The 25323-nt window shown below is 35.8% G+C and overlaps 1 protein-coding gene across 1 annotated transcript in view; it reads right to left on the bottom strand.

The window, feature by feature from the left end:
• Window positions 1–2127: 2127 nt before the first annotated feature.
• Window positions 2128–25323, bottom strand: part of BTBD8 (BTB domain containing 8) — a 79601-nt gene continuing 56405 nt past the window's right edge. The window contains exons 10-18 of the mRNA XM_037498474.2: window positions 22368–22550; window positions 21517–21654; window positions 19918–20047; window positions 17459–17520; window positions 11672–12395; window positions 10400–10487; window positions 9848–9987; window positions 5942–8266; window positions 2128–4700 (exon numbers count right to left, since the gene is read on the bottom strand). Of these exons, the coding sequence (XP_037354371.1) occupies window positions 4231–4700; window positions 5942–8266; window positions 9848–9987; window positions 10400–10487; window positions 11672–12395; window positions 17459–17520; window positions 19918–20047; window positions 21517–21654; window positions 22368–22550 (4260 nt within the window). The 3' untranslated portion in view covers window positions 2128–4230. The remainder of the gene's footprint in view (window positions 4701–5941; window positions 8267–9847; window positions 9988–10399; window positions 10488–11671; window positions 12396–17458; window positions 17521–19917; window positions 20048–21516; window positions 21655–22367; window positions 22551–25323) is intronic.

Raw genomic sequence — 25323 nt, 5'->3', positions numbered from 1 at the left:
ACATAATATTTAAAGCCTGTCAGAATTCAGCTCTTTAGCCTTATCTTTTACCATTCTTTCTCCCCATCCTCAATGCACATCCTGGTCACCAACTTTAATATGCTAATGTGTTAGAAGAATGCCCCATCATCAAGCAAAGGTCTACTCATCCTTGAAAGTCAATGTCAGATGAATCCTTTCCAAGCAACAGGAATCAAAACAAAAATTCCAAGAGCTCTTTTGGCACAAATGGTTGGTTTTTTGCAATTTCATGTAAACTATGTATAAAAACACCTTTTAAACACATTTATTTTTGTTAATCTATAACAAATGATCTAAGTAAAAACAAAGTATTTTCTAGGTAAGTGCATCTTCAAGACAAGTCTCCTAGCCTACATGTCCAATGAGGTTGCAGCCACTACTACCTTATTTATTTTCTTAAAGATTTATTTTCATTTATGCATACAAGATCTGGGGTGTAGACCAGAGGTGTGGGGGGTGAGAGGATTCACCAGAGACAGAGCAGGGAACAGAACAGGCAGACTGACTGAAATACACCGCTGAGGAGAACAGCGGGCGAGACAGGAGAGGTCTGCTGCGCCATGGGTCACCTCCCTGGCCAGGGATTGAACTTAGGCCATAGCAGTGATAGCACTGACACTTAACCGGTAGGTCACCAGGGAGGCCCCCCACTAGTCCCTTCTTTAAAGAAATTCTGAAGCAGTCACAGAATGTTGCTTGCCCTAAGAAGCTTTCTCTAATCTTTTTTTTTTTTTAAGATATATTTAGTCATGCATACAAGAACTGGGGTACAGGCCAGATGCATGGGAGGGTGAGAGGATTCATCAGAGACAGAGCAGGGAACAGAACAGGCAGACTGACTGAAATACACTGCTGAGGGGAGCAACGGACGAGACAGGAGAGGTCTGCTGCGCCATGTGGGTCACCACTGTAGCCGGGGATTGAACTCAGGCCATAGCAATGATAGCAATGAAACTTAACCGGTAGGCCACCAGGGAGGACCCCCACTAATCCCTTTTTTTTTTAAAGATTTATTTATTTATACAAGCACTGGGTACAGTCAGAAGCGTGGGAGGGTGAGAGTATTCACCAGAGCCAGAGTGGGGAGCAGAACAGGCAGACTGATGAAGTACACTGCTGAGGGGAGCAGCGGGCGTGGCAGGAGAGGTCTGTGTACCATGTGGAACCCTCCCAGTGCTCAACTGCTGCACCACCGGGGAGGGCCTCCCACTAATGCCTTCTTTAAAGAAATTCTGAAGCAGTCACTGAATGTTGCTTGCCCTAAGAAGCCTTCTCTAATCTTCTCTTTTTCTTTTTTTTAAGATTTATTTAGTCATGCATACAAGAACTGGGGTACAGGCCAGATATGCAGGAGGGTGAGAGGATTCACCAGAGACAGAGCAGGGAACAGAACAGGCAGACTGACTGAAATACACTGCTGAGGGGAGCAGTGGGCGAGACAGGGGAGGTCTGCCGAGCCATGTGGGATTCTCGCCCACAGGACAGGATCTAACCCGCGCTGCGGAGGCTGCAGGCAGCTTCACTGTGCAGCGCTCAACTGCCTGCGCCACCAAGGGAGGCCCTAATCTTTTCTTCTTGACAAGCTGTAGCTTCTCCCTTTCAGCTCCCATATCTCTGATCTTAAACAATGGTTATCTTACCAAACAGTAGCATAGTGTTATTTTCTTTTTTAGTTTCTTCCACTGCAGTAGCTCATTTAGGGTAAGAAGTTTACATCAGTTTCTTCATGCACAAAATAAAGAAGACATATGTCATAGAACAGTTGTGAGAATATTGTTAATGCATATTTAAAGCACTTAGCACAGGGTCTTAACATATAAAAAGTGCTGAATAAATGTAAGCAATTATTAATCAATATATGTTTGGTGAATGGTGAAGTGATAGCCCAAGTAGTCCCATAGTAAAGACTGGTAGATGTGTCATTCACAAAAGAGCGTGATAAGAAAACATACAAGAACTGAAATTACCTAAGAGGTCACTACTTAAGCAAAATATCTCCCTTATTATCTATTGCAGATGTGACATGAAATTAAATAGATTTTAAATGTCTAATGATTTAAGAAGAAAGTTTTCAGGACCTTGAAGCTGGGAAAGAAATGAAGTTTCAGTTATAAATTTGTGAGCTTCTGAGGTAGTTTATTAAAAGTAACAAAACAATTTCACATTTGGAGAAAAAAATAACACAATATCCACAATCTCTTGGGACTTGGTGCTGTTTCTGACTCTATCATACTTCTTTTTTTAAAAAAGATTTATTTATTTATGCATACAAGAACTGGGGTACAGGCCAGAGGTGTGGGGGGTGAGAGGATTCACCAGAGACAGAGTGGGGAACAGAACAGGCAGACTGACCAAAGTACACTGCTGAGGGGAGCAGCGGGTGAGTCAGGAGAGGTCTGCTGCACCATGTGGGTAGCTCCCTGGCGGCAGGGGGATGAAACTCGTGCTGCAGAGGGTGCTGATAGCTTCATAGGTTGCATATTAACCCCTTGCGCCACCAGGGAGGCCCTCTATCATACTTCTTTACACCACAAATTTATCTCTAAATTTAGTATTTGTTCTCAGGTTTTATGATAAAAAATCAAATGACCTGTGTTGTGTGGCAGAAATAACATCAAACTGAAATTAAGGAATATTGGATTCTAGTCCACAAATTAGTTAATGGGCTCTTGTGCAATCTTTTGACTCATGTGAACTTCAATCCTTGACATTTTAAGGGATTAGACTAATCATTACATTTAAAAGTATTAAAATAAATAAAAATTAAAAAATACAAAGTTCTTCTAATACTGTATTTTAACTCTTTTCTTACATGTTTTCCCCTCTCAGCAGAAACAACTTTTTTTGAGGAAGGAGGAAGAACTCAAACCTTATTTTTGTACTACAGCACCCAGAACCAGTATGACTGACTGAATGAGTGCTTCTTGTAGAGCTTCTATTTTAAAAAAGGCATAGCAACTAAATGATATTATAGTAACAGGCTAGTAGCTAATTTTACATAGTTAAATTAATATATAAGAACAAGTGATTATGCATTAATATGATTATTGATATTTAATATACAGGATCCTTATTGTTGATCATTTATTGACAATTTTAATTTAGAAAAGTACTTTTAAACCAAAATGTTTCCTCACTTCTGACATATTTTAGAGAAATTATGCATTACAAAGCTTAAAAGAGATTGATTCTACTAAATCTCATTACCCTAGAGAAAACATCCACATCAATATTGGACCTAAAAGTTTGCTCCTCAGTAGCCTTTTTAAAAAAAGATTTTATCTTTGCCTTGCTACCAACATTACAAATAAAAAGGCAATCTGATCAAGGAAATAAAGAAGTAGGTAACTAGACAATGCATAAGACATACACATGTGTGTGTGCCCATGCTCACACACATGCAGTTTCACTCGGTAACTCAATTACCTCATATACCCATTTTCAAGTTAATATTTAGTGCAGGCTTACTGCAGGTGCAGTTCTAAAATATCTCTGATATGGAATGGAAACTGGAGAGTTCTAAGTAACCATAAAAAAGGGAGTCCATATAGATTAAAGATAGACAGCTTCCCCATTCTTTTGAACAAAGGCAGACTTCCCTCTCTGGCTATATCCCAGAAGGAGAGTTACAGAGGATTCCATTTCTGTTTTAGTAACAATAAGATTGAAATTGGAGAATGTATTTACTTCACTATTTCCCAGACCTCAATTGTTGGGGAAATTAAGATTTTTATTGATACTCAGCTATCAACCATATCAACCTGAATCTGAATGTTACTCACAGATAAACTCTACATAAAGCACACAAGCACGATACTTTTTTATTGTTGAATTACCAATTTACCATATGCAGAGCAAAAAAGTAAAGGGACCGATCTGTTTGTGCATTCACATTGTAAATTCTTGAATGATGAACAAGTGAACAAAAGATCAGTTAGGAAAGGAAAATTGAAGCAAGGTTTTCCTTACACCTCTTCTAATTTCTCTAATAATTATAGAAACATGCTCAAAATTTTTAGAGAAACATTTGTTTTCTACAGGTGAGATCATGTTAACTAATGTAAGTTTACCTCCATAGATTGGAAAGACTCCTTCAATATTAAGGACAGTCAATCTCTGGCTAATGTAATCGTTATTTGCATATAATATAAACATAAACAAAAAGTGGGGGGAAGGCATAGTTTAAAATTTTCTAAAATGTTAATACTCTTAATGCTGAGTTTCGAGTTCCAGAATTGTCCATTCCCCTTGGGGTGAACAATCTTCAGAGGAAAAACTAGCCATTGTGATGCTTGCGGAGGAATTATCAAGTGGAGATGTTAGTTCACTCCATCTGGTCAAAGTGTCAACATGTGCTTTACCCTGAGGTTTTGAGCTGTCGCGTGCTAAAAGTAGCGTCTGATTGATTAGATACTGTGCTAAATTTAAGTCTTCAGGAACAGAATTTGTAATATTTAAGTTTGAATCCTGTTCAGAGAGCAGTTGCTTTAATAGCGTCCAATCTTGTTTTGCAAAGTGCTGATCGTCTTCACAATCCATGTCCATAACATGTGTTTCTGATTCCATTTTCTGCTCAAATGCTTCTATTACATCCATCTCATATATTGGAGAAAGGGTTTTTGAAGGTCGATGGTCATACATGTAGGTTTGTGCCAGTGAGTCACAATCATCTATGTCTCCTGAAATAATTCATAATACTACACAATGTAAAAATTGCACATGTTGGCACCCCTCAGAGTTTTGTAGAACAATATTAATACAATATTTCAGTTATAGTTTAAAAAAAAACACATAGAATGGGAAAAATAATACTTATACAAAATCGATGAGATCTCTGAGGCATTTTTTTGTATCTTAAAAAAACTTAAGCGTAATGTTTAGCAGCAAAATCAACACAGGCAACTAACAATTCTATATAATTGAATTTGAAAATTTGTGATACAGAAAACAACAGAAATTATTTGAACATGAACATAGAATGTGCACATATATCTAATTCACTACAAGAGAAACTTAAAGAGAAAAAAAAGGACATGGTTATTTGATGGTGACTTAAATTAAGTCAGTTCCAAAACGGGAATAAATACATTTATTCTAAAGGCTTATTTTTATATTGCACATGCAAAGGAGGATGCAAGCAAGGACAAAAAAAAAGTACAACTTTAAAGAGCTCCCTATTCTTGCCCAACCAGTCCTTTCCTTAGTTCTGATATATGATGGCTACTCAGTCAGCTACTATTGCATATTTTAATGTGGTCATTAGTTCAAATTACTATAATAAAGAAGACAAACACACAAAACAATTGGACAGAAGGTCATCTAAACATATGAAATAAGCCTGGACTTTTTTTTTTCATATATTGTCAATGCTTCTAGATATAATCTCTTTTAGGAAATTTATCTTTTTTAATTGAAAATTTTAGAATAGAATTACAGTGATTTGGAAAGTCTCAATCTCTGTAAAATGTGTATACATTGTAATAATTAATCTAGCTAAAATAGTTCAGTGCTTTTAGTTAATATTACTATAGTTATTGCACAGCCCTCTTAAATATATGCTAGCATAGTCCATAAGTCATATGCAATGTGTAACAAAATTTCTAATAGCCAATAATTCCTATGTTAAATCAGACATAAATAACTAAATAATAGTAAACTAAATTTTTCTTTCATGTAAAAATCTCTTAGTGGATTAGCCAAAAATTTTACTAGATATTAATTCTTCACTAGGATTTTCAGTGAACAACAAAGAATAACTAGCTAATTTTCATCATTATTAAGACATTGATATTTTCATTTAAAATTTGAATCCTTTGTTTATCCTTTCTAACTAAAATATAACATTCAGGGCTACATACAACTTTAAAATTCTATAAATTCATTTTCTTATGGATTTAGCATTTCTATTTCTGTACATTACCTGCAGATAAAGCAATATTAGCTTTTTCGGTAGCTGTGGAATGGCTCTCTTTCACTTGACCTTCCTGAGGCAGAACTTGACTCCGACAGGAGTCCAGAGACTTTGAAGAGTTGTTCTTTGGTATGTCAGAATTGGGGTCTCTGTGATGAAGCGCCAAATGACATGGTCTTTCTTGAGACTTTATATCATTATCGGAGAGTTTGCTGCGTTGCTGAAAGTCATTATCCACTTCACTTCCGCTGTTTACTTTTTTGTCTTCTGGTAGAAACTGTCTGTCTCCTTTGGACAGGGTATCTAGCGTGTTCTTTGTTTCTGTAGCTGAAGTACTCTGCTTATCTTTTCTTGAAGTGTCAATGTTACCCAGACTCAAGAGTGAGCTTTCATTTTTATATACACTATTGCCTTTATCTTGTTTATGTTCTAAGGTACTACCTTCACTTCCTTGTGAGTATCTGGAATAGCAGGTCCTTCCACGTTGCTCGTGGAAAATGCCATCAAAAACATCAGAAGGTGAAAGACAATCTATAGAAGGCCGAATTGGAGTGTGGACTTCTCCTTCATCAGATCCTAGCTCCTCACACTCATCTACTGAAAGTAAAACTGACCTTTTAAATTTTTTAGTTGCAGAAAATTCACGACTTTCATTTTCAGCTGCATCTTCAAAAGCTAAATTAATTATTCCTTGAAACTGCTGAGGAGCTGGGTTAGATGCAGAGAAATGCTCTGTGACATTTTCAGCTTCAGACCTTTCATCTTCTGTTTCATCTGCTGAGGAAGAAACTTGATCTATTTCCTGAGCAAAATGGACACTCCCTCGTGGAATATTTTCTTTATCCCTAGGGTGGACTATTGTAGATCGAGACCAAATTTCTGTTTTTTTTCTAGGAACATCATCATCGCTTGTCGAATTAACTTGGAAAACATCACCACTGCTTTGCTTTTTCATTTTGACTTCAATTCTCAAATTACTATCATATATTTTTAATTCTTCAGGAGTACTGGTGTCACTGCTACTTCTTCCAAGAAAGTCATGGCATAGCATTGTGCCACACTTAGAAATACCTCTGTCATTGGACCCATCATCATCCTGAGATCCTCCAGCATCATAGTCTTCAGATCGGGGCTTTATGTCATCAGAGGATGTGGTAGCACTGCCAGTGTCAGACTCTGGACTCTCTCTCTGGTGCAGAACACTGGTGCTCAAATTCCAGTGACTCATGAATGGCGCTTCTGGAGTGTTGTGGTTCTCTGGAGTTTCTGTTGTTTCCATCTCCTTAGGAGAATTTTTTCCTGCTATCTGTTCCAAAAAACACTTGGAGGATGTATCTGAGTCTGCTGTCATATGTTTGTCTTCCTTCATAACAGAGTCATCAGACAACTCACTAGGAATTTTGTGTTTTTCTAAATGAATTACAGTTTTTCTGTCATCATGCACAGAATTTAACACAGTGTTTGTCCTTTCAGGAGCATACGGTAAAACATCTTTCACACATTTAATACTTGATGTTTTAATTGTATCTTCCCTCCCTACTTGTTTTTCCCTAGCTGAAATTGAATGGATTTGCCCTGCATCTGTTGAATCTAAATCATAAAGTTGATTAGAGTTCAAGGAGTTTTCATTTGGATTTAAAACTATAGATTTTAGGGCAGTGGAGCTATAAAATTTTGAATCTACATTATCACGCCCATCAGCATGTGCTTTAGCTGTGTTGCAATTATCTGTTTCTTTGTGACTGGAAATTTTTGGTTTACTTTTATTTGAACAAATATGTTTTGCTTCCAGTTCATCTTTCATTGCTTTATCCAGATTTGACATATTTTGACATTCAAATACCAATTTCTCTTTTTCGTGATTGTTTAATGGCTTTTGTGGTTTAGGTTTACATGATGACTGCAAGGCTTCTGTACCACTGATTTTGGATGTGAAATTAATTAGAGGTTCAAGAGGCTTCTGTTCCAAAATATTACCCTTATTATTATTATCACATAGATCTTGAAGCATACTTTTTTGGACAACAGATGTTTCATTTTTTAAAGGTCTTTGAGAAGAAGTCTGAGTCTTCATTATAACCTGTCCAGGAGGCATCCTCTGTTTTGAATCTTTATTATTCAAAGTGTCACCTTTCTTAGACTGATTTAGATTTTTAGGCATTGTAACTATTTTTGCATTAACCTTAGGCAAAGTTGTGTTTCCTTGCTTAACAATTTTTCTCTTGGGTATTTGTTTATCTGTAGTTGTACTGTGGTCCAACTTTGTCACATTTTCATCAGACAGTCTTGAAGAGACTGAAGATTTTACTGAATTGGGTGACTCTCCTTGGGATCCTAAGATAAGAAAATTCAAAAATAAAATAGATATACCTTCCAATTCATGACTGAAACTCAATAGTTGTTTTTAAGTTACTTCAGAAGAAGTAAGATTAAATAATGAAATGGTAATATAACTAGGATCATATGGACAATCACAAATTAGGAGTTAACGACATAATAAAAGAAAAAAAATTTCTGTTATAAATATAAAGGGGCTTTCCTAGAATCTTAGTAAAATTTATAGATATATCTTCTTCAAGTCAAAAGTGTTGATCTTGGGGCCTCCCTGGTGGCACAAGGGGTTAAGCACTGCACTATGAGGCAATCCACGGCCTCTGCAGCACGAGTTCGATCCCAGGCCGGCCAGGGAGCAACCCACATGGCGCAGCAGACCTCTCCTGACTCGCCCGGTGCTCTCCTCAGCAGTGTACTTCGGTCAATCTGCTTGCTCTGTTTCCCACTCTGTCTCTGGTGAATCCTCTCACCCCCCGCATCTCTGGCCTGTACTCCAGCTCTTGTATGCATAAATAAATAAATCTTTAAAAAAAAAAGTGTTGATCTTTATGTTAGAACTGGATCGCATAAATATATGGGCATGGAAAAGTCTGACTAGATTCTTGTACCAAAAGAGCAGGAAGGCAGTAAGAATTTTCCATTGAAGTCTTTTTTTGGGGCTGGGGTGGGGGACTGTTCCATATAGCTGAGGAAGAAAATCAAGTTAAATACAATAGAAATGTTGACATTGTTATAGGTTTTTTACTCAAACATGAACAAAATAAATTTATTTCTTACAACCAGATCATTATTATTATAGTTCATTAGAATTAACTTAGATATAGAGAGTAAACTAAATTGGTGGCTGGAGGAAAAGAGGATTAATTTTGAAAAGTCATTTGTTTACACCAGTTAAAGTCCTACAGATAACACTTTAAGCATTCAAATCTGTCAGAATTATCAATATTTTAAAACGTTTAATTCTTAGCTATTGCTAGAACATGAATTTTTCTCTGCCTTATTTTTTTATTCAGTAATAATTCATCTTTCAACTCAAAATTTACTTGAGAATCTTATAAGCTATTCCCTATGTGAATGCTTACTGAATAAAGCAATAAATCACTACATCCTTTGTTTTAATTTATAAAATCAGTTATTAGTATATAAAGCAATATAATCAGTAATATTTTCTTTCTTAGAACATGGAAAAACAACAGGCAGCGTACAGATTACCAAGGGAAAATTCTTCCTCCCTACATATTACAGCTCTCCAGTCTATCATTACTTTCCAAATGGCTCTTTGTTCTAATTTTACAGATAGAAACTTTGAAGTAACAGAGGCATATTATATAAAAAGACCAGAAATGTAGATACATTAGTGACATCTTAATTTCTCTCACAGAAGAAAATAAAAATCAAAACCATTCCCCAGAATACCAAACTACTTGCCTGAAAAGTAAAAGTATAAAACTTCATTCATCTCTATAGTATGAAACAAAATATGTAATTATTGAAACCAGTTATATTTTGCTTATGTGCAGTTAACATTTCAAGTGAGACTTCTGTTTATTCAACTTAAACAAGGGACTCTCTCAGCCTTACCTTGAGTTTTAGCAAGACTAGAAGGGCCATTTTTCATTCTCTGCTGGGTGGTAGCAAATCCAGTGCTAGTTCCTCTTTTCTTTAAAATTGCTTGTGGTGCTGAATCACTACATCCTTTGTTAGTGACCTTCTTTAGCACACTAAGAAAAATGATGTGCATTCACTGTTACTTCAAGGATCCAAAATGTGGACTTTTAAAAGACTCATACATGAAATATATTTTTCCCTCAAAGAAATAAAATTGTATCTCTTTTGTGAAAATAGAAAAACTATCTTTTCATAGGTCTTCGAGTTTACCAAACTGTATGATCAAGTATGACAAAGCAAGTGATAATCAAGTTCCACAAGTGCAATTAAGTATTCCACTATTATTTTCTATTAATCATCATTACACTTAAAGTAACTTCTTTTAATAAATAAAGTTTCAAAATATCACTGGTAAATACATTAAATTTTATAACCAAAGAAGAAAAAATATTTAGATAGACATTAGTATAAAGTTACCTATCAGAAAAAACTAATACATAGGTAACACAATGAATGAAGACTTACCTGTTATTTATATTATTTTCTTGTTCATGAATGCTTTTTTTATTGGAAGTTCCATTGGTAAGTTTTGAAACAGGTCTAGATTTTACTGCTGTAAATAAAAGATAAGTGGGTCAGGTGAGAGAACACTAAATATGCAACAAATATGTATAAATTCAGATACTATGAACAAAATGTTAACATGGGAAGAATTGTGTTTTCTCTTAGCTGGCATGAATATATGTAAATAAATATTTCTTGGCATTTGAAAATAAATAAAAGTCCAAAACAGGGAGAAAGAGCACAGGGGACTGTGGTGATGGTGCTTGGGTGAACTGGTGGGGGAAGTTTTATGGGGACAACACCCGAGGGAAAAAAAGAAGAAGAAAAGCAAACATTGTTTAAAAATGAACAATGTAAAATATATATAATAAATTTTAAAAAATAAAATAAAATGGAAACCAATTAATAAAGGCCACAGTGTGTAAAAAAAAAAAGTTACCATTAAACATCCATAGAGCTTTGGAAAAAAATAAAATTAGATCACTCCACATGTTCATTGCATCACTATTCACAGTAGTCAAGATGTAGAACAATCCAAGTGCCTGAGGAGAGCTGAATGGATAAAGATGATGTGATATTCACACATAATAGAATACTACTCAGCCATTAAAAAGATGAAATCTTGCCATTTGCAACAACATAGACTGAACTTGAGAGGATTATGTTACGTGAAATAACTCAGAAGGAGAAAGAAAAATACTACATGATTTAACTCATTTGTGGAATGTAAAGAAAAAAAGGGGGGCCTCCTTGGTGCCCTAGGGGTTAAGCCTCAGTTAACCCACTGCTAAGGCCCGGGTTTGATTCCTGCCCAGGAAGTTAACTCCTGTCTTGCTCACTGCTCCCCTTAGCAATGTATTTCAGGTAGATCTGCAGTTCTATACCTCACTCTGTCTCTGGTGAGTCCTTTTACCCTCTCACCTTTAGCCTACACCCCAATTCTTCTGTGCAAAAAAAAAAAAATTAAAGAAAGGAAAAAAGGCAAGTGAACAAACGAAACAAAAACAAACTCTTAGACTATGACAACGGAATGGTGGTTACCAGAGGGGAAGGAGGGGTAGGGAATAGGTAAGAGGGGGATGATAGGTTGGTGGTGCATGATGACTGACATTTGGTGGTAGGTGTTGGTGTGATATATACAGTTGCTGAGGTGAGAAATTTTACATCTGAAGCCTATATAGTGTGGTAAAAAAAAATTACCTCAATTAAAAAAAAAAGTGTATTAAAACCTACCTACAGTGGAAGTTTTGATAGTTTCACCATTGTTTTTTACTATCTGTCTTGGAGATTCATAAAGGGACTGTTTATGACCAGAAGGCTTCTCTTCTCCTATTGATCCATTTTTGGGGGGCTCATCCAGACATTCAGTGGAAATCAATAATTCCATACTTGAGTTGGTAGATCTGCTGGAGGGACCTGTGATGCTGTTGCATGGAGAATCTTTTCCTGTCACTTTCTTCAAAGGCTTTGCTTTGGCTTGAACATTTAAGTTTCCAGCAAGTATCTTGGGTCTGGCACCTGTAATGTGCCCTTCCTGATTTCTCACTCCTTTTCCATTTAATAAATTATTCTGTCCATTTGCTGCTGTTGCTGTTGCTGCTGCTGCTGATCTTTCCACAGCTTGTCTAGGTGACACATTTGCTGACTTTGTATTATCACTGTTTTCCATTTTAGATTTTATTATAGCTTTGGGCTTTCCAGAAACAGTTTTCACCCCAGTTTTTGATTCTTTTGTAAACTTAGATGCTATTTTTGTACCATCTTTTTCTTTTAAATCATCATGCTTCAAAGTTTTATTTATAGTATTTCTATTGGTACTTGATGTATGTCCTGATGCTCCTAGTCCATCGGATTTCATCTTTTGATTAGTAGAGGGATATCTCCAACACTCTTTCTTGTTATTTCCTCTTGAAGATGTGCTTTTTATAAGACCAGAGTCAGAATGTTGTCTCCTTTGCTACAAAGGATAAAAAAGTACTTCGTAATTTGACTTAAGTTTTTGACATATAATACTTTCACATTTCAATAAGCAAGTTTTCCAAAGAGGAAAAACTGTAGTCCATGTTATGATTCAGAATCACTCAATATTTGAATTATTTTTGATCATTTTGATCAAGATTTTGAATATGCTATTGACCACCTTACCTTAATCAAATCTGAAATGTAGCGTAAGAAAGTGAAAGGCAGTATTATTTACAAAGGCAAGGTATTTAAGTTTAGTTATGGTAGAGGTTAATACCCACAGAAGTAAGGATGCCTTTGGTGAATGACAATAACAGCCAATGTTTTTTTGAGAGTCCACTCCCAGGTTTTGTGTAAAACCCTTTCTATAAATCATCTCACTGAAACCTCATAACAATCCTATGTGTTAGCCCATTGTTACCTCTATTTCTTAAATAAGAAACTGGGAAAGCAGATATGTGATTTACCCAACCAAGGGTCACATATTGATACGGATAGAACTAGGACTTGAGATCATACTTTACTACTTTAAGAAGACAGTCAACTATATGATACAATTTGAGAGTCATTATAAGGATTTTCACCAAAAATTCTTTCTTCACTTAAATCCCAGAAATTTTACCACTAGAGATTTAATCCTGTGTGGTAAGAAGTGTTTACCTCTGCGATTTCTCATTTAAGAAAAAAAAAAAAGTTCGTTGAGAATCACAACACAAAGTTTGGTTTTAGGAAGAAACAAGACAGCAATGCAGTATTGGTTGTCTAGAGCAAGCAGAGAAAAGGGGAACTAAATAGGTGGAATAGGTAAAAAGGGAGAAATAGAAGGGCACTGAAGACAAATGCACAACCTTCATCATTTTGTTTAGAACCAACCTTGACATGAAAAGGAACAACAAAATTTTAAAAAATGATAGAAATTTTAGAACAAAAATTTAAGATGATTATATTGCAAGTCTTTAGGTAAATAAGACCACCCCGCCTGTTCCCCTTTGGAAAGCTGTGAAATTATAGCGGTGAGAAGCAGAGACTGCTGTCCTCATCTCTGTGCTGCCTACCACTGCAGCCATCACATACTGGGTACTCAAAAAAATGTGTCAAACGTTGCTAAACTTGGGCTTATATACTATTCAAGATCTAGTTACATCTAAAAATACAAAGTTTCTAGTTACATTAAAATTATGTCTAAGATTAAAAAAATGCATATTCACATATACATACATGTATATATACATAATAAATAATCTGGCAAAGGTTAGGGGAAAACAAAGTAATGTAATAAAGGAATCATTAGATTCTTGCCTTAGCTTTGCCTAACTGATTTAGGATATTTAAGAAGTCATTAACATCTCTTGTGTCTCTGATTATACATGTTTAGAGGGTGCAGACCTGCCTTATCAGTGCAATGTTCTAGGATTCTATGTCACATTTACAAAGTTCTGATAGGCTTGGTCCTCATTTTTTTGTAGTCTGGATTAAACCTTAGGTCAAAAAATAACTTTTCTCTACTTTAATACCGATAACTAGTTATATTTCTTTCCTCTTTTTGTGTGTGTGTGTGTGTGTGTGTATGGGACCCTCGCCGGCGGCCGGGGAACGAACCGGTGCTGCAGAGCTGCGGGCAGCCTCGCAGCCCAGCGCTCAACCACTGCACCACCAGGGGAGGCCCATAACTAGTTATATTTCTGATTTTAGACTTCTCACCTTGAAACTGGTCTGACTTAATTTACTTTATCCCTCTATCTTTGAATCTATTTTAAAGTATTATGTGATGGGTAAGATCTATATAGTATATGGAATAAATATATTCCTTTAGAAATTCACATGAACATAGTAGAGCATGACGAATATTCAATGTATATGCATTCCTAGGCAGTCTCTGAGTACCTCTGCAGAGTTTATGTCCTTCTTATATACAAATGGCCAACAGGAATGGTTACCATGTGACAGGGGCCAGGGCTGATGTTGGAAAACAGATGGCGAAAAGTGCCATCTGTGATAGTAACAGATAGTTAATAGCAAATAGTAAAAAAAAATAATAATAGTCAATAATAAATAATTGTGACCTCGGGCAGATGGTGAAAGGCACCAGCTTGTCAACTGTGGTCATAACAAGTGTCAAAATCAGCCATTAACGATACTGAACTTCCTGCAAAGACTACATCCAGGAAGAATGTGAGTGGCCTCCGTAGGAGTACGTGCCCAGTAAACATGTAATGACTTCACCGGAGGCGCCAGGATGCTCATGGCATGCATTGAGTATATTTTAGGAGAACACACAAAAATTTGGGACTAATGGGCCTCCCTGGTGGCACAAGGGATTAAGTCGCAGCACTCTGAAGCTATCTGTAGCCACTGCCACACGAGTTTGATACCCAGCCAGGGAGCTAACCCACATGGCACAGCAGACCTCTCCTGTCTCACCTGCTGCTCCCCTCAGCAGTGTATTTCAGTCAATCCTCCTGTTTTGCTCCCTACTCTGTCTCTGGTGAATCCTCTCACCCCCCACACCTCTGGCCTACACCCCAGCTCTTGTATTCATAAATAAATAAATCTTTTAAAAAAATTGGGGACTAAGTTGGCACAGAAGGAAGAATCTGATTGAGTTGCCTTGACCCTTCCTCACAGCAAGTGAATTCCAGGAAGGTGGAACAAGAGGTGGTGTACCTGCAGGGAGACTGCAAGGAGAGAAAACACAAAGGCAACAACAGCACTCTATGAGGAGATTCCTGTCTAGATTGCTCTCCCTGGAGCTCTGTCCTCCAGTTTTTTTGTTTCTAATAAAAATAAAGCCACAGTGCTTCTGCTCCATTCGGTGTCTCAAGGTATTGCATTCTTGAGTGAGATACTCAAGAGCCCACTAGGCTGGGCTGGTATCAACCACATGTTATTGACAAAAATGAAGAAAAAGAGATAATCCCCTAAAACATTAGATACCCTTTCAGTTCTAGTACTATTCCTTATAAAATATACACATGTAATAGAAAAATTTAAACATAATCAAAAGAAGACTGAAGAGTACAGTGTCCCATATACCTATCACCCAGCTTTAATAATGATTAGCCCTTGGCATTTTGTTTCATATATAACTACCTCTATTTTTATTTTGTAGCAAATCCCAGACATCATCTAAATTTTATCCATATTTCAGTACCAACCCAATGAAACCTTTCTCTAAGTCTAATCTCATTAACTTTCTCCCACCTCCAAAAGATCTAATCTCTTCGGACACACCTTTATTTGTTCACATTTATTTAGCACTTACTACATAACAGATAATTGCACATAAATTATTTCTTTCAATTTTCACAGTAATCCTACTAGTTTTTTTTTTATTCCATTTTACAGAGAAGCAAACAAGCCTCATAGATGCTACAGATAATAATGTAGAGTCAAGATTTGAACTCTTCTGATTCTATGTTTAGCTCCCATTTCAGTACACTACTGTCCTTCTTAGGAAAGCGTATCGCCCTGTTTCCATCCCACTGTGGTTAACAGTAACAGTTAACAGTCTGAAACTCAGGAGGACAAGAAAGAGCAATGAGACTGTTCCATTTTGCTGCAAGGAAGGAGGAAAAGCCTGGTTAAAAAAAGATAGCAGAATTGAAGAAAGCAAGGCAGATAGGCTAATTTCTGGGGGCCTTAAAAAACACATGGGAGACAATAGGGAACTAGGACATAGCAAAATATGCCCTAAGATATAATCTCCTAGTGCATGTGGTGTGGAACTAAGTAATATACTTAAAAGGGTGAAGGGGGAGTCTAGTGGTGTTGCACGGTTATAAAATTAAAGGAAATGTTGAGTAAAACAGAATTCAAAAGTGTTCTTTACTGCAGTGTTTCTCAGAACTTTTATAAGGTGCTCACGTGCACCATTAGTCTCTAAGGGAAGCTACTGTGTACAAAGATTCGCAAATGTAGCGACAATAGATGTTCTTAGTTGGAAAATATGATAGCACTGGTATTTTGTGGAACACACTTTGGGAAGTAGTACGAGAAAGTTTCCTAGCAAGATGCTCCAGTGTCCTATAGTTTCTCACCCAAGACATTTGGAGCTTGATCTCTGGCTCAAGCCATGAGAGCTCTCTGTTGTGGCTCGGAGTTGTATGATTTCCTATCTACTGGCAGAGAAGAAAAGACTCCCGATTCCGATCTGTAAGGGCAATATGTTCTTTGCATTCCAAACCAAAACTCTCAATGTGTGTCTCTGTATGACTGCAATGCATGTACTAGTTAGAATAATTTTATACTTCAAATACATATTTGATTAGGTAGCGATATGTAAGTTAGCTTGGCACACTAACCATCATTAGCCAGGACTAGAATTTATAGTTCATGTTATAACTAATATATCAAAGTAAACTTTGTACATATGTGTACTGTATATGCATGGTAAAAAACAAATAACATTTACTACTTTAACCATTCTCAAGTGGGTAGTATAGTTAACAACATGTACCTTGTTGCGCACCAGATCTTTAAAACTTTTTCATCTTACAAAACTGAAACTCCATAACCACTGAGCAACCATTTCTCTCTGGCAAACTTATTCTATTTACTAAGAGTTCAACTACTTTAGATATATCTTAAGTACACCAGGTAACTTCTAAAGCAAAACACAACCGTACTCTTGAAGATAGTTGCCTTTTTGTACCAAAAATATATTACATGAATTAAAATCATAGTATAGAGAAAACTGGGACAACCAAAATCTTCCTCTGTAAGAAGTAGGTTAATTTAAAAATTAGACACTGAATGAGGTCTAGAATTCTAGACAATTTCTCACCTACTGGAATAGCTCCAATATATTAACTGCCAAAAAAGGTTTTCAAGGAAATAAAAATGATGGACAATAGTTCACTTCTACGCCTGTTAGATATAAAACTCTTATCATTAAAAAATTATGAAATGTTCACTTGATTACAAAAATACTCAAAATTATCTCCATTAAGAAATAGTTTTAATCAATGAAAGAATAGATTTTTAAAAATTATTCTGAAATAAAAAAAATTTATTTGGTATCTTTTTTGCACTGAGACCTATAAAATTTTAAAAGTTTACCTGAGAGCTACTGAATATGGGCTTTTTGCCAAGTCTTCGATCATCACCTTTGTCAAATGCAGCTGCAGAAAGAAACAGCAATTTAATTTTATAGGAGACACCTATTATTACCATCAAAGTAGACAGAAAATAGTATGGAAGCAACAACAATTACGATTTGATAGAAAATATTTTTAAAAAGCTGAACCAATTTGGTTTAGATCAATGTAGTTAAACAATTCCCCATTATATTTTAAACTTTTTAAAATAAGAACCTAATTTTCAAACTTTTTTTGGCCCCTATAGACTTTATGTTCTTAAAATTTGTAAATAAGAAGTGTGTTTCTCAATTTTTAAAAAAACTCAGAATTTTCTCAAGCTGTGAAATTTTATAGATAATTGGTTTCAATCAGTATTCCAAATTTCAAAAATTTACAGGTCGTACCAAATATAATACTTATGAACTATTAAATACGAAAAAATGTTCATCTTAAGAAGTATAAGGGTACTCTGTTGAAATTAACTATAGGTATTTTCTGGCTTAGCAGGTAAATCATGAGGAAGGAAGGAAGAGAAATAAGAGTCTCTGAAAATAAAACAAGAAACAATCATTTAAGCCACATTATTCTTTTTAGAATTAAATAAAAATTTATTTTACAAATTAGACTTACATGGGAATTATTAGAGAATTCATGTCTATGTTTTTCAAATAAGAATTGAATGACATCAGGTAAATATATAGTAATAATGGTAGGAGAGCTATAAATATAGTTTATAGCTGACATATTTCTTCCCTTTAAAAGGTAAGAGCCTCTAAAATAAAATAACGTATAATCTCCCAAAAATTGATTTTTATTAAAATGGCTGATGAAAATACAATAAATTATCTGTAACTGTACCATGCATCTTCTACTATGTCTGTTTTATCGAATTTCTACTATAAGGTAAGTAGGATACTAGAAATGGCATTATATAGACTGACTTGTAGAACAACAACAGAAAGACATTAATACAAAAATTTCCCCAAAGGTTAGTAACTCAACTAGAACATAAGAAATGTTATTACAAAAGACAACCTAGAATCACTCCTTTATCTGGGGTTTCCCAATGCAGTAATTATGTACAAATTGGGATTCATTATAATTCAACATATTTATGATAAAAAAAATATTATATTGACGTAGTATAGAAGGTTGGAAAGTTCTTTTTGACAATAGTTGGATTACTAGTAACATTCTGCTCTGGTTATGTGTGTATGTAGATGTATTCACATGTATTTTTAATTAGCACTTTGAAGAATTAAGATAAACAACGTTGCTTGAGGCCCAACTTTACTATGAAATTCTCTAAGATAGAGAAAAACAAAGTTTACTACCAAGCAAAAGAGAGGTGAAGATACCCACTCATGAAATGCAGGTCTAATCTTACTTCTTTAGTGCATAGATTTTTGTAGTAAAAGCTGTCATCTAAAAATCAGGACAGAGATAGTCACAAGGAAAAAAAATTTCAATTTCTAAGGCTTTTTTCATGTTTTTTATTATCTTGCTGGAATATCTTTGAAAAGTGCTTTTTAGAGCACATCTAGCCACACTGTCATGTTATGCTCATAATGCAAGGCAGAGTAGATCATATTCTGACTGAATCATTAAAGAATTTAATACACCAATTCACCACCAGTAATCTAATATATCACATACGTCTTCCACGTTGCATAGTACAAAAACGAAATATAGTCTCAACTTAAAATGTTTTTGAAAAGTATACTTTGCTGAATCTGTCAGCATTATTTCCTAAGGCACCTGCTTTAACCCAAAAATAGTTGTGAAGCCATTTTTAGTTCCACACCCTCAAAATTTTATTTTAATGATTTTAAACCAAACATACATTTTGAGCAATCTACATCTTTTATTGAATGCTAATGCTTCAAACGGTGCCTATTAAATGTCAGAGACCACTGTGTGGCTCCTGAGGGATACTCCGCAATAGCACACACCATCTCACTGAATCAATCAATTGTGAAATAAAGCCATCTAATCTGGGCAAAACCACAAGAAAGGATATCTTACGCAAAAGATGGAAAAGCTTTATGGCAAACTATATTTTAAAAGGGAGAGAAAGTATGTTTGTTCATTTGTTCTATGTGGATTGTATTTTTCTATACTTCTATATTTCTTTAGAAGAAAGCTTTTAAGCAAATTTGTCTGAAACATTGTTGCTAATATGGAGTAGGATTAAAAATTCATGTGAATATATATGCATGTATATGTACATATATATAAAGGAAATGAACTTCATTTTCTCTGTAGAGCAAAAAAGCATGATTTATTAAAACTGCCTAAACATACTATCACTAGTTTCAATTAGCAAGCTGTTATTGAATAGAAACAAACATTAATCCTATCACATATTAGAATCCCCTTAAAATATCTCTGGTCACAAAGATCATAATGTAAGAATAAAAAATCTTCAGGTTAACATACCTGCTTGGATTTTTTGTTGATCATCTGTGCTCATCAGCTTCCAGCTTTCTGTGTGACGAACAGCATAGAAAGACTGAACCAGGAAGACCCACAGCTTATCACGCAGAGCCTGGATCTTGCACGTAAAACCCTGTGTTCAAGCAACAAATCAGCAGCTGGTGAGAGCCACATTGTCATAGCAACCAGTCATTATTCCTTTCCGAATCTACTTACTCCTAAGCTAGATCAATGATGTCATCACTTAGATTTTTAAGATCGTCAGGCACATGTTATTTATGAAGGCTTATCCTTCAACAACAGGATTTTATAGTGAACATGAAACTAAACCTTATCGTTTCAACCAAACATTATTTTAAACCATCAACGGCTTTTACATGAATACCTTACACAGCCTTTTCAAATCAACTATGACATTACAAGGTCAAATACTTTATACAATAGTAAAATTTTTTACTATTGTATAAAGTATTTTATCGTTCTTGTTAAGCAAATATGTAAATAAATTGCAATTAACTTATTAAATGTCATTGATTAACTGCATTTAAAAATAAGTAATTTTTAAATTTTGCTTTTCCCCAGGCAATCCGATTTTAATATTTTTTCTCAAGACAAAAAAAAAATTAAGAATATATAATAAAAATGAAAGACATTGATGATTTAAAATTTTTAAATAGTCTTTAAAATTCTATGTAAATTTTATATTTAAGAAATTTAATGTAGTGACTGCAGGAAAATACTAGAGTTATACTTTACCAATTAATATTGCTAATACCAAATTGTGTTTAGAATTAGCTTGGTAAAGGCCTCCCTGGTGGCACAAGGGGTTGAGCACAGCACTGTGAAGCTATCCACAGCCTCTGCAGCACTAGTTCGATCCCTGGCCAGCCAAGGAACTACCCATATGGTGCAGCAGACCTCTCCTGTCTTACCCGCTGCTCCCCTCAGCTGTATATTTCAATCCGTCTGCCTGTTCTGCTCCCCACTCTGCCTATGGTGAATTCTCTCACCTGCCTGCACCTCTGGCCTACACCCCAGTTCTTGAATGCATAAAAAAATAAATCTTTAAAAAAAAAAGAATTAGGGTCTCCCCTGGTGGCGCAGTGGTTGAGCGCTGGGCTGCGAGCCTCTGCAGTGCTGGTTCAATCCCCGGATGCCAGCGAGGGTCCCACATGGTGCGACAGACCTTTCCTGCCGCGCCCGCTGCTCTCCTCTGCAGTGTATTTCGTCAGTCTGCCTGTTCTATTCCCTGCTCTGGTTCTGGTGAATTCTCTCACCCTCCCGTGCTTCTGACTGTACCCAGTGCTTGCATAAATACATAAATAAATCTTAAAAAAAAAAAAAAGAATTCATTAAAAAAAAATTAGCTTGGTAAACTGCCAAATTCTAAACTTCTTAAGTTCATTTGCCAGTAAATGAAATTCTAAAAATTTTGCATTATGAAATATTCCAAACATACACAAAAGTAAATACTATAATCAACCCCCTAGTTCTATTACTTAGTTTCAATGAACCATGCAACAATTAAAATATGCACACATTTAAAAATGTTAAAATAGTTGAATATTATGTCATTTCAATGAACTTTATTACATTCAATACCATTTCTTTTGTGTGGTCAGAATTCAGTAATGTGTCCAGAGCCATAAGAAGAGAGCAGCTATTCTCAGTGGTAATGTTTTCTTCAATTGCTTTCAATATTTTTTCCAAGAGATCGGCTGTGCTGCTCATTGCTTGTGACTACAAAACACAGAAACTGATATTTAGTAAAAATACATATAAAATGTGTACAAAATGTGAAAGTCTGGCATAAGGGGCAGACCACTTATTATAACCAGCTATATGAAGTCAACTAGAAATCTTATTTCCTTAGTTAGTAACAATATGATTATTATAGTTGTGTAATATAATAACCCTATTTATAATTACAGTAAAACAAAAGTTAAAAATTTTTGTGCACCCACGCGCGCGCACACACACACACACACACACACACACACAGTGCTTAAGTGTCCAAACAGTCCTGAAAACAGAACCTATAAATAAGTGATAGAAGTTCAATAACTAATTTTAGAGAAAGGTAGTCCCAAGTAAGACAGACAAGTTTGCATGCACATAATTGTATTACTGACCGAAACAATATACTTATGACTTTGGTTTCTAAAATATGGCTTAAGCTATTTGAGGGTTAAAGTTGGCCAGAATTATACTGTGCCTTGCCAGGGCACTAGAACCTGCCTTCCACACTCCACCCCTCCCACTTCAATATCTTGTGAGCCAAAATGCCAGTCCGTCACTGCTCTAAATCCTATGCAAACATGCCATCTGCTATGGAATTTATTTAAGCCATACTAATTTAATCAAAGGCAACCTGAATTCAAAAAACTCTTACATAATTAAAATCACAACACAAAGATGGGACTAAATGTAGGATATAATTTTAGACACAATACCTGTAAGAGAAGAGCAAAATTTTCACTTTGAATAATCTTGGAGAAGTTTTCAATAATAAATGCCATACACTCCTCTTGGAGCTGAGAGGCCATAAGAAGTGCTGCTTCTGTCCACTTAACTCTGGGTAAACTGATGATGAGCCTGTCACTTTCCATCAGAAGAAAAGCAGCATTCTTATCATTCTTATAATTTAAAAAATATTGGGAAAATAGTTAGATGACTGCTGATAAAATAACTTTCTAAGCAAATCAAATACTTTTTGTTTTCCTGTGAAAACAGGCGGCTAATATCTTTGCCATTAGTTTTACATATAATACTTATTCACTGACTCAAAATTATCCAAAGGGGCACACGGGGAAGAGTCTACCTTTAAAAGATAGTGAAAACAAATCTGAGAGCAAAGTTATAAAACAATTATGACTTCCCTGAGATTTTCAGTAGGCTTTTATCTACTATGTTACTAAGATTTTAATTTTTGTGCTCACAGATCATTCAAAATTGCATGGCTACATTGACATAGGCTTAATTCTTTTCTGACTATGAAGTACATGTTCTTTATTACAAATTTAGAAGGCTAAAATTACTTATAATCCCTAGTGATTGTCTTCCTCTTCCCTAATTAGGTAAGATTCTCCTTTTTATATTTTATTCATTTAATGATGATTCATTTTTATACCATAAGAAAAAAAAGTTCATGAATATGATCATTATGGAAAGAAAAGTCACAAATACCCTAAGAACCATGAAAAAACAGCAACTAAATTACCGTATCTTATTCATATCTGATTTCTAGTTTTTTTTTAGTTTTTTTCATTTTGGTTATATTCCCCATACAAGTCCCACCCCCTTGATTCTGACCCCAATCCCTCTTCTCCTCCCCCCACCCCCTGATTTCTAGTTCTTAAAACAAACCTTATCAAAAAATTATTAGTTACTGATGGATTGTAGATGGAAAAACATGGTCACAAATTCTTTGTAGCTATATCCATCAAGAGGTGAAATCAATTTCCTCATCCCCTGTAATTACACTGGCTTTTTCACTTGCTTGTACAGTGGTATTGCACAAGTCCCAGGGCTGAGGCCTCACAATATCTGGAAGCTTCTGGCTTTACTCTTTTGGTATTCTGCGACCATGAGGCCATAAAGAAGGCTATTAAGAAAAGACCAGAGCCCAAAGCCCAGTCCCCAACATTGCAACTAGCTAAAAGCAGTCATAGGACTGAGCTCAGGCAAGATGAGCTGGAGAATCAACTAGTCAACCCAGAGAATTGTGAGAAATAAACTTTAGCTTTAAGGTACTTAGTGTTGGGGTGACTTGTTACAGAACAACAGATAAATGATAAATCTAGAAATGACAAAATGATATTCTTACCAGAACTTGCATGATATATACCTTGCTCTCTCTCTGTATCTTTCAGATCTCAGTTCAAGTTCTGTCTTCCCTGATTCCTATTTCAACAACAGTTTCTCTTCGTGCCATCAGAGAAGCTGCTCCCTTTTTTTTTAAACTTTCTTTTTTAAGATTTATTTATTTATACAAGAACCAGCATACAGGCCAGATTCGCGGGAGGGTGAGATGATTCACCAGAGAGAGAGCGGGGAACAGAACAGAGAGACTGATGAAATACACCGCTGAAGGGAGCAGCGGGCATGACAGGAGAGGTCTGCCTTGCCATGTGGGACCCTCGCCGGCCAGCTGGAATTGAACCTGCGCTGCAGAGGCTGCAGACAGCTTCATAGCGCAGTGCTCAACCACCTGCGCCACCAGGGGAGGCCCGAAGCTGCCCCTTTCTTTAGAGGACTTAATTCATTAGTAACTGCTCAATCTACCCTCCCCGCCCCCCACTCCTCATTGAGTGTCTCTGGTTCATAGTTTTTTGATTTTGATTTTCACTTTCTTATAGTCCCTTATTTAAATTTTCTAGATTCCTGCTATGAGTGAGACCATCCGGTATTTTTCTTTTTCTTTCTGGCTTATTTCGCTGAGCATGATCCCTTCCAGCGCCATCCATGTTGCTGCAAATTGCATGTGTTTATCTTTTTTGAATGCTGAGTAATATTCCATGGTGTATATGTACCACATCTTCTTGATCCAGTCATCTATTTTTGGGCATTTGGGTTGTTTCCAAAGCTTAGCTATTGTAAACAGTAAGAGAAGAGCAAAATAGAAGTTCAATAACTAATTTTAGAGAAAGGTAGTCCCAAGTAAGACAAGTTTGCATGCACATAATTGTATTACTGACCGAAACAATATACTTATGACTTTGGTTTCTAAAATATGGCAGGTGCTCTTTGGAATTGACGTTTCTGTGTCCTTTGGGTAAATACCTAGGAGTGGAATTGCTGGATCATATGGAAGCTCTATGTTTAGTAGGTCCAGAAATCTCCACACAGCTCTCCATAGTGGTTGGACCAGTTTGCACTCCCACCAACAGTGCAGGAGAGTTCCTTTTTCTCCACATCCTCGCCAATATTTGTTGTTGCTAGTTTTTTTAATATGTGCCATTCTCACTGGTGTAAGATGGTATCTCATGGTAGTTTTGATTTGCATTTCCCTGATTACACGTGATGCTGAACATTTTTTCATATGCTTGTTGGCCATTTGCATTTCCTCTTCAGAGAGGTTTTTTTTTCAGCTCTTCTGCCCATTTTTTGACAAGATTTTCTTTGTTGTTGTTGAGTCTCATCAGCTCTTTGCACATTTTTGTGATCAGTCCTTTATCATTAGTGTTGTGTGCAAAAATGTTCTCCCAGTTGGTGGGGTTTCTCTTTGTTTTTGTTACTGTCTCTTTTGTTGTGCAGAAGCTCTTTAATTTGATGTAGTCCCAGCTGTTTATCTTTGCCTTCACTATCACTGCTTTGGGTGATGTGTCTGCAAAGATGTCTTTGATGTGCATATCATGTAGTGTTTCGCCTATATTTCCTTCTATGTATTTTATGGTTTCAGGTCTTATG

This window comes from Talpa occidentalis, unplaced genomic scaffold, assembly GCF_014898055.3.
Source record: "Talpa occidentalis isolate TD23 unplaced genomic scaffold, MPIMG_talOcc4v2.1 talOcc4.9, whole genome shotgun sequence".
NCBI classification, from domain to species: domain Eukaryota; kingdom Metazoa; phylum Chordata; class Mammalia; order Eulipotyphla; family Talpidae; genus Talpa; species Talpa occidentalis.
This window is presented reverse-complemented; position numbering and strand designations above follow the sequence as displayed.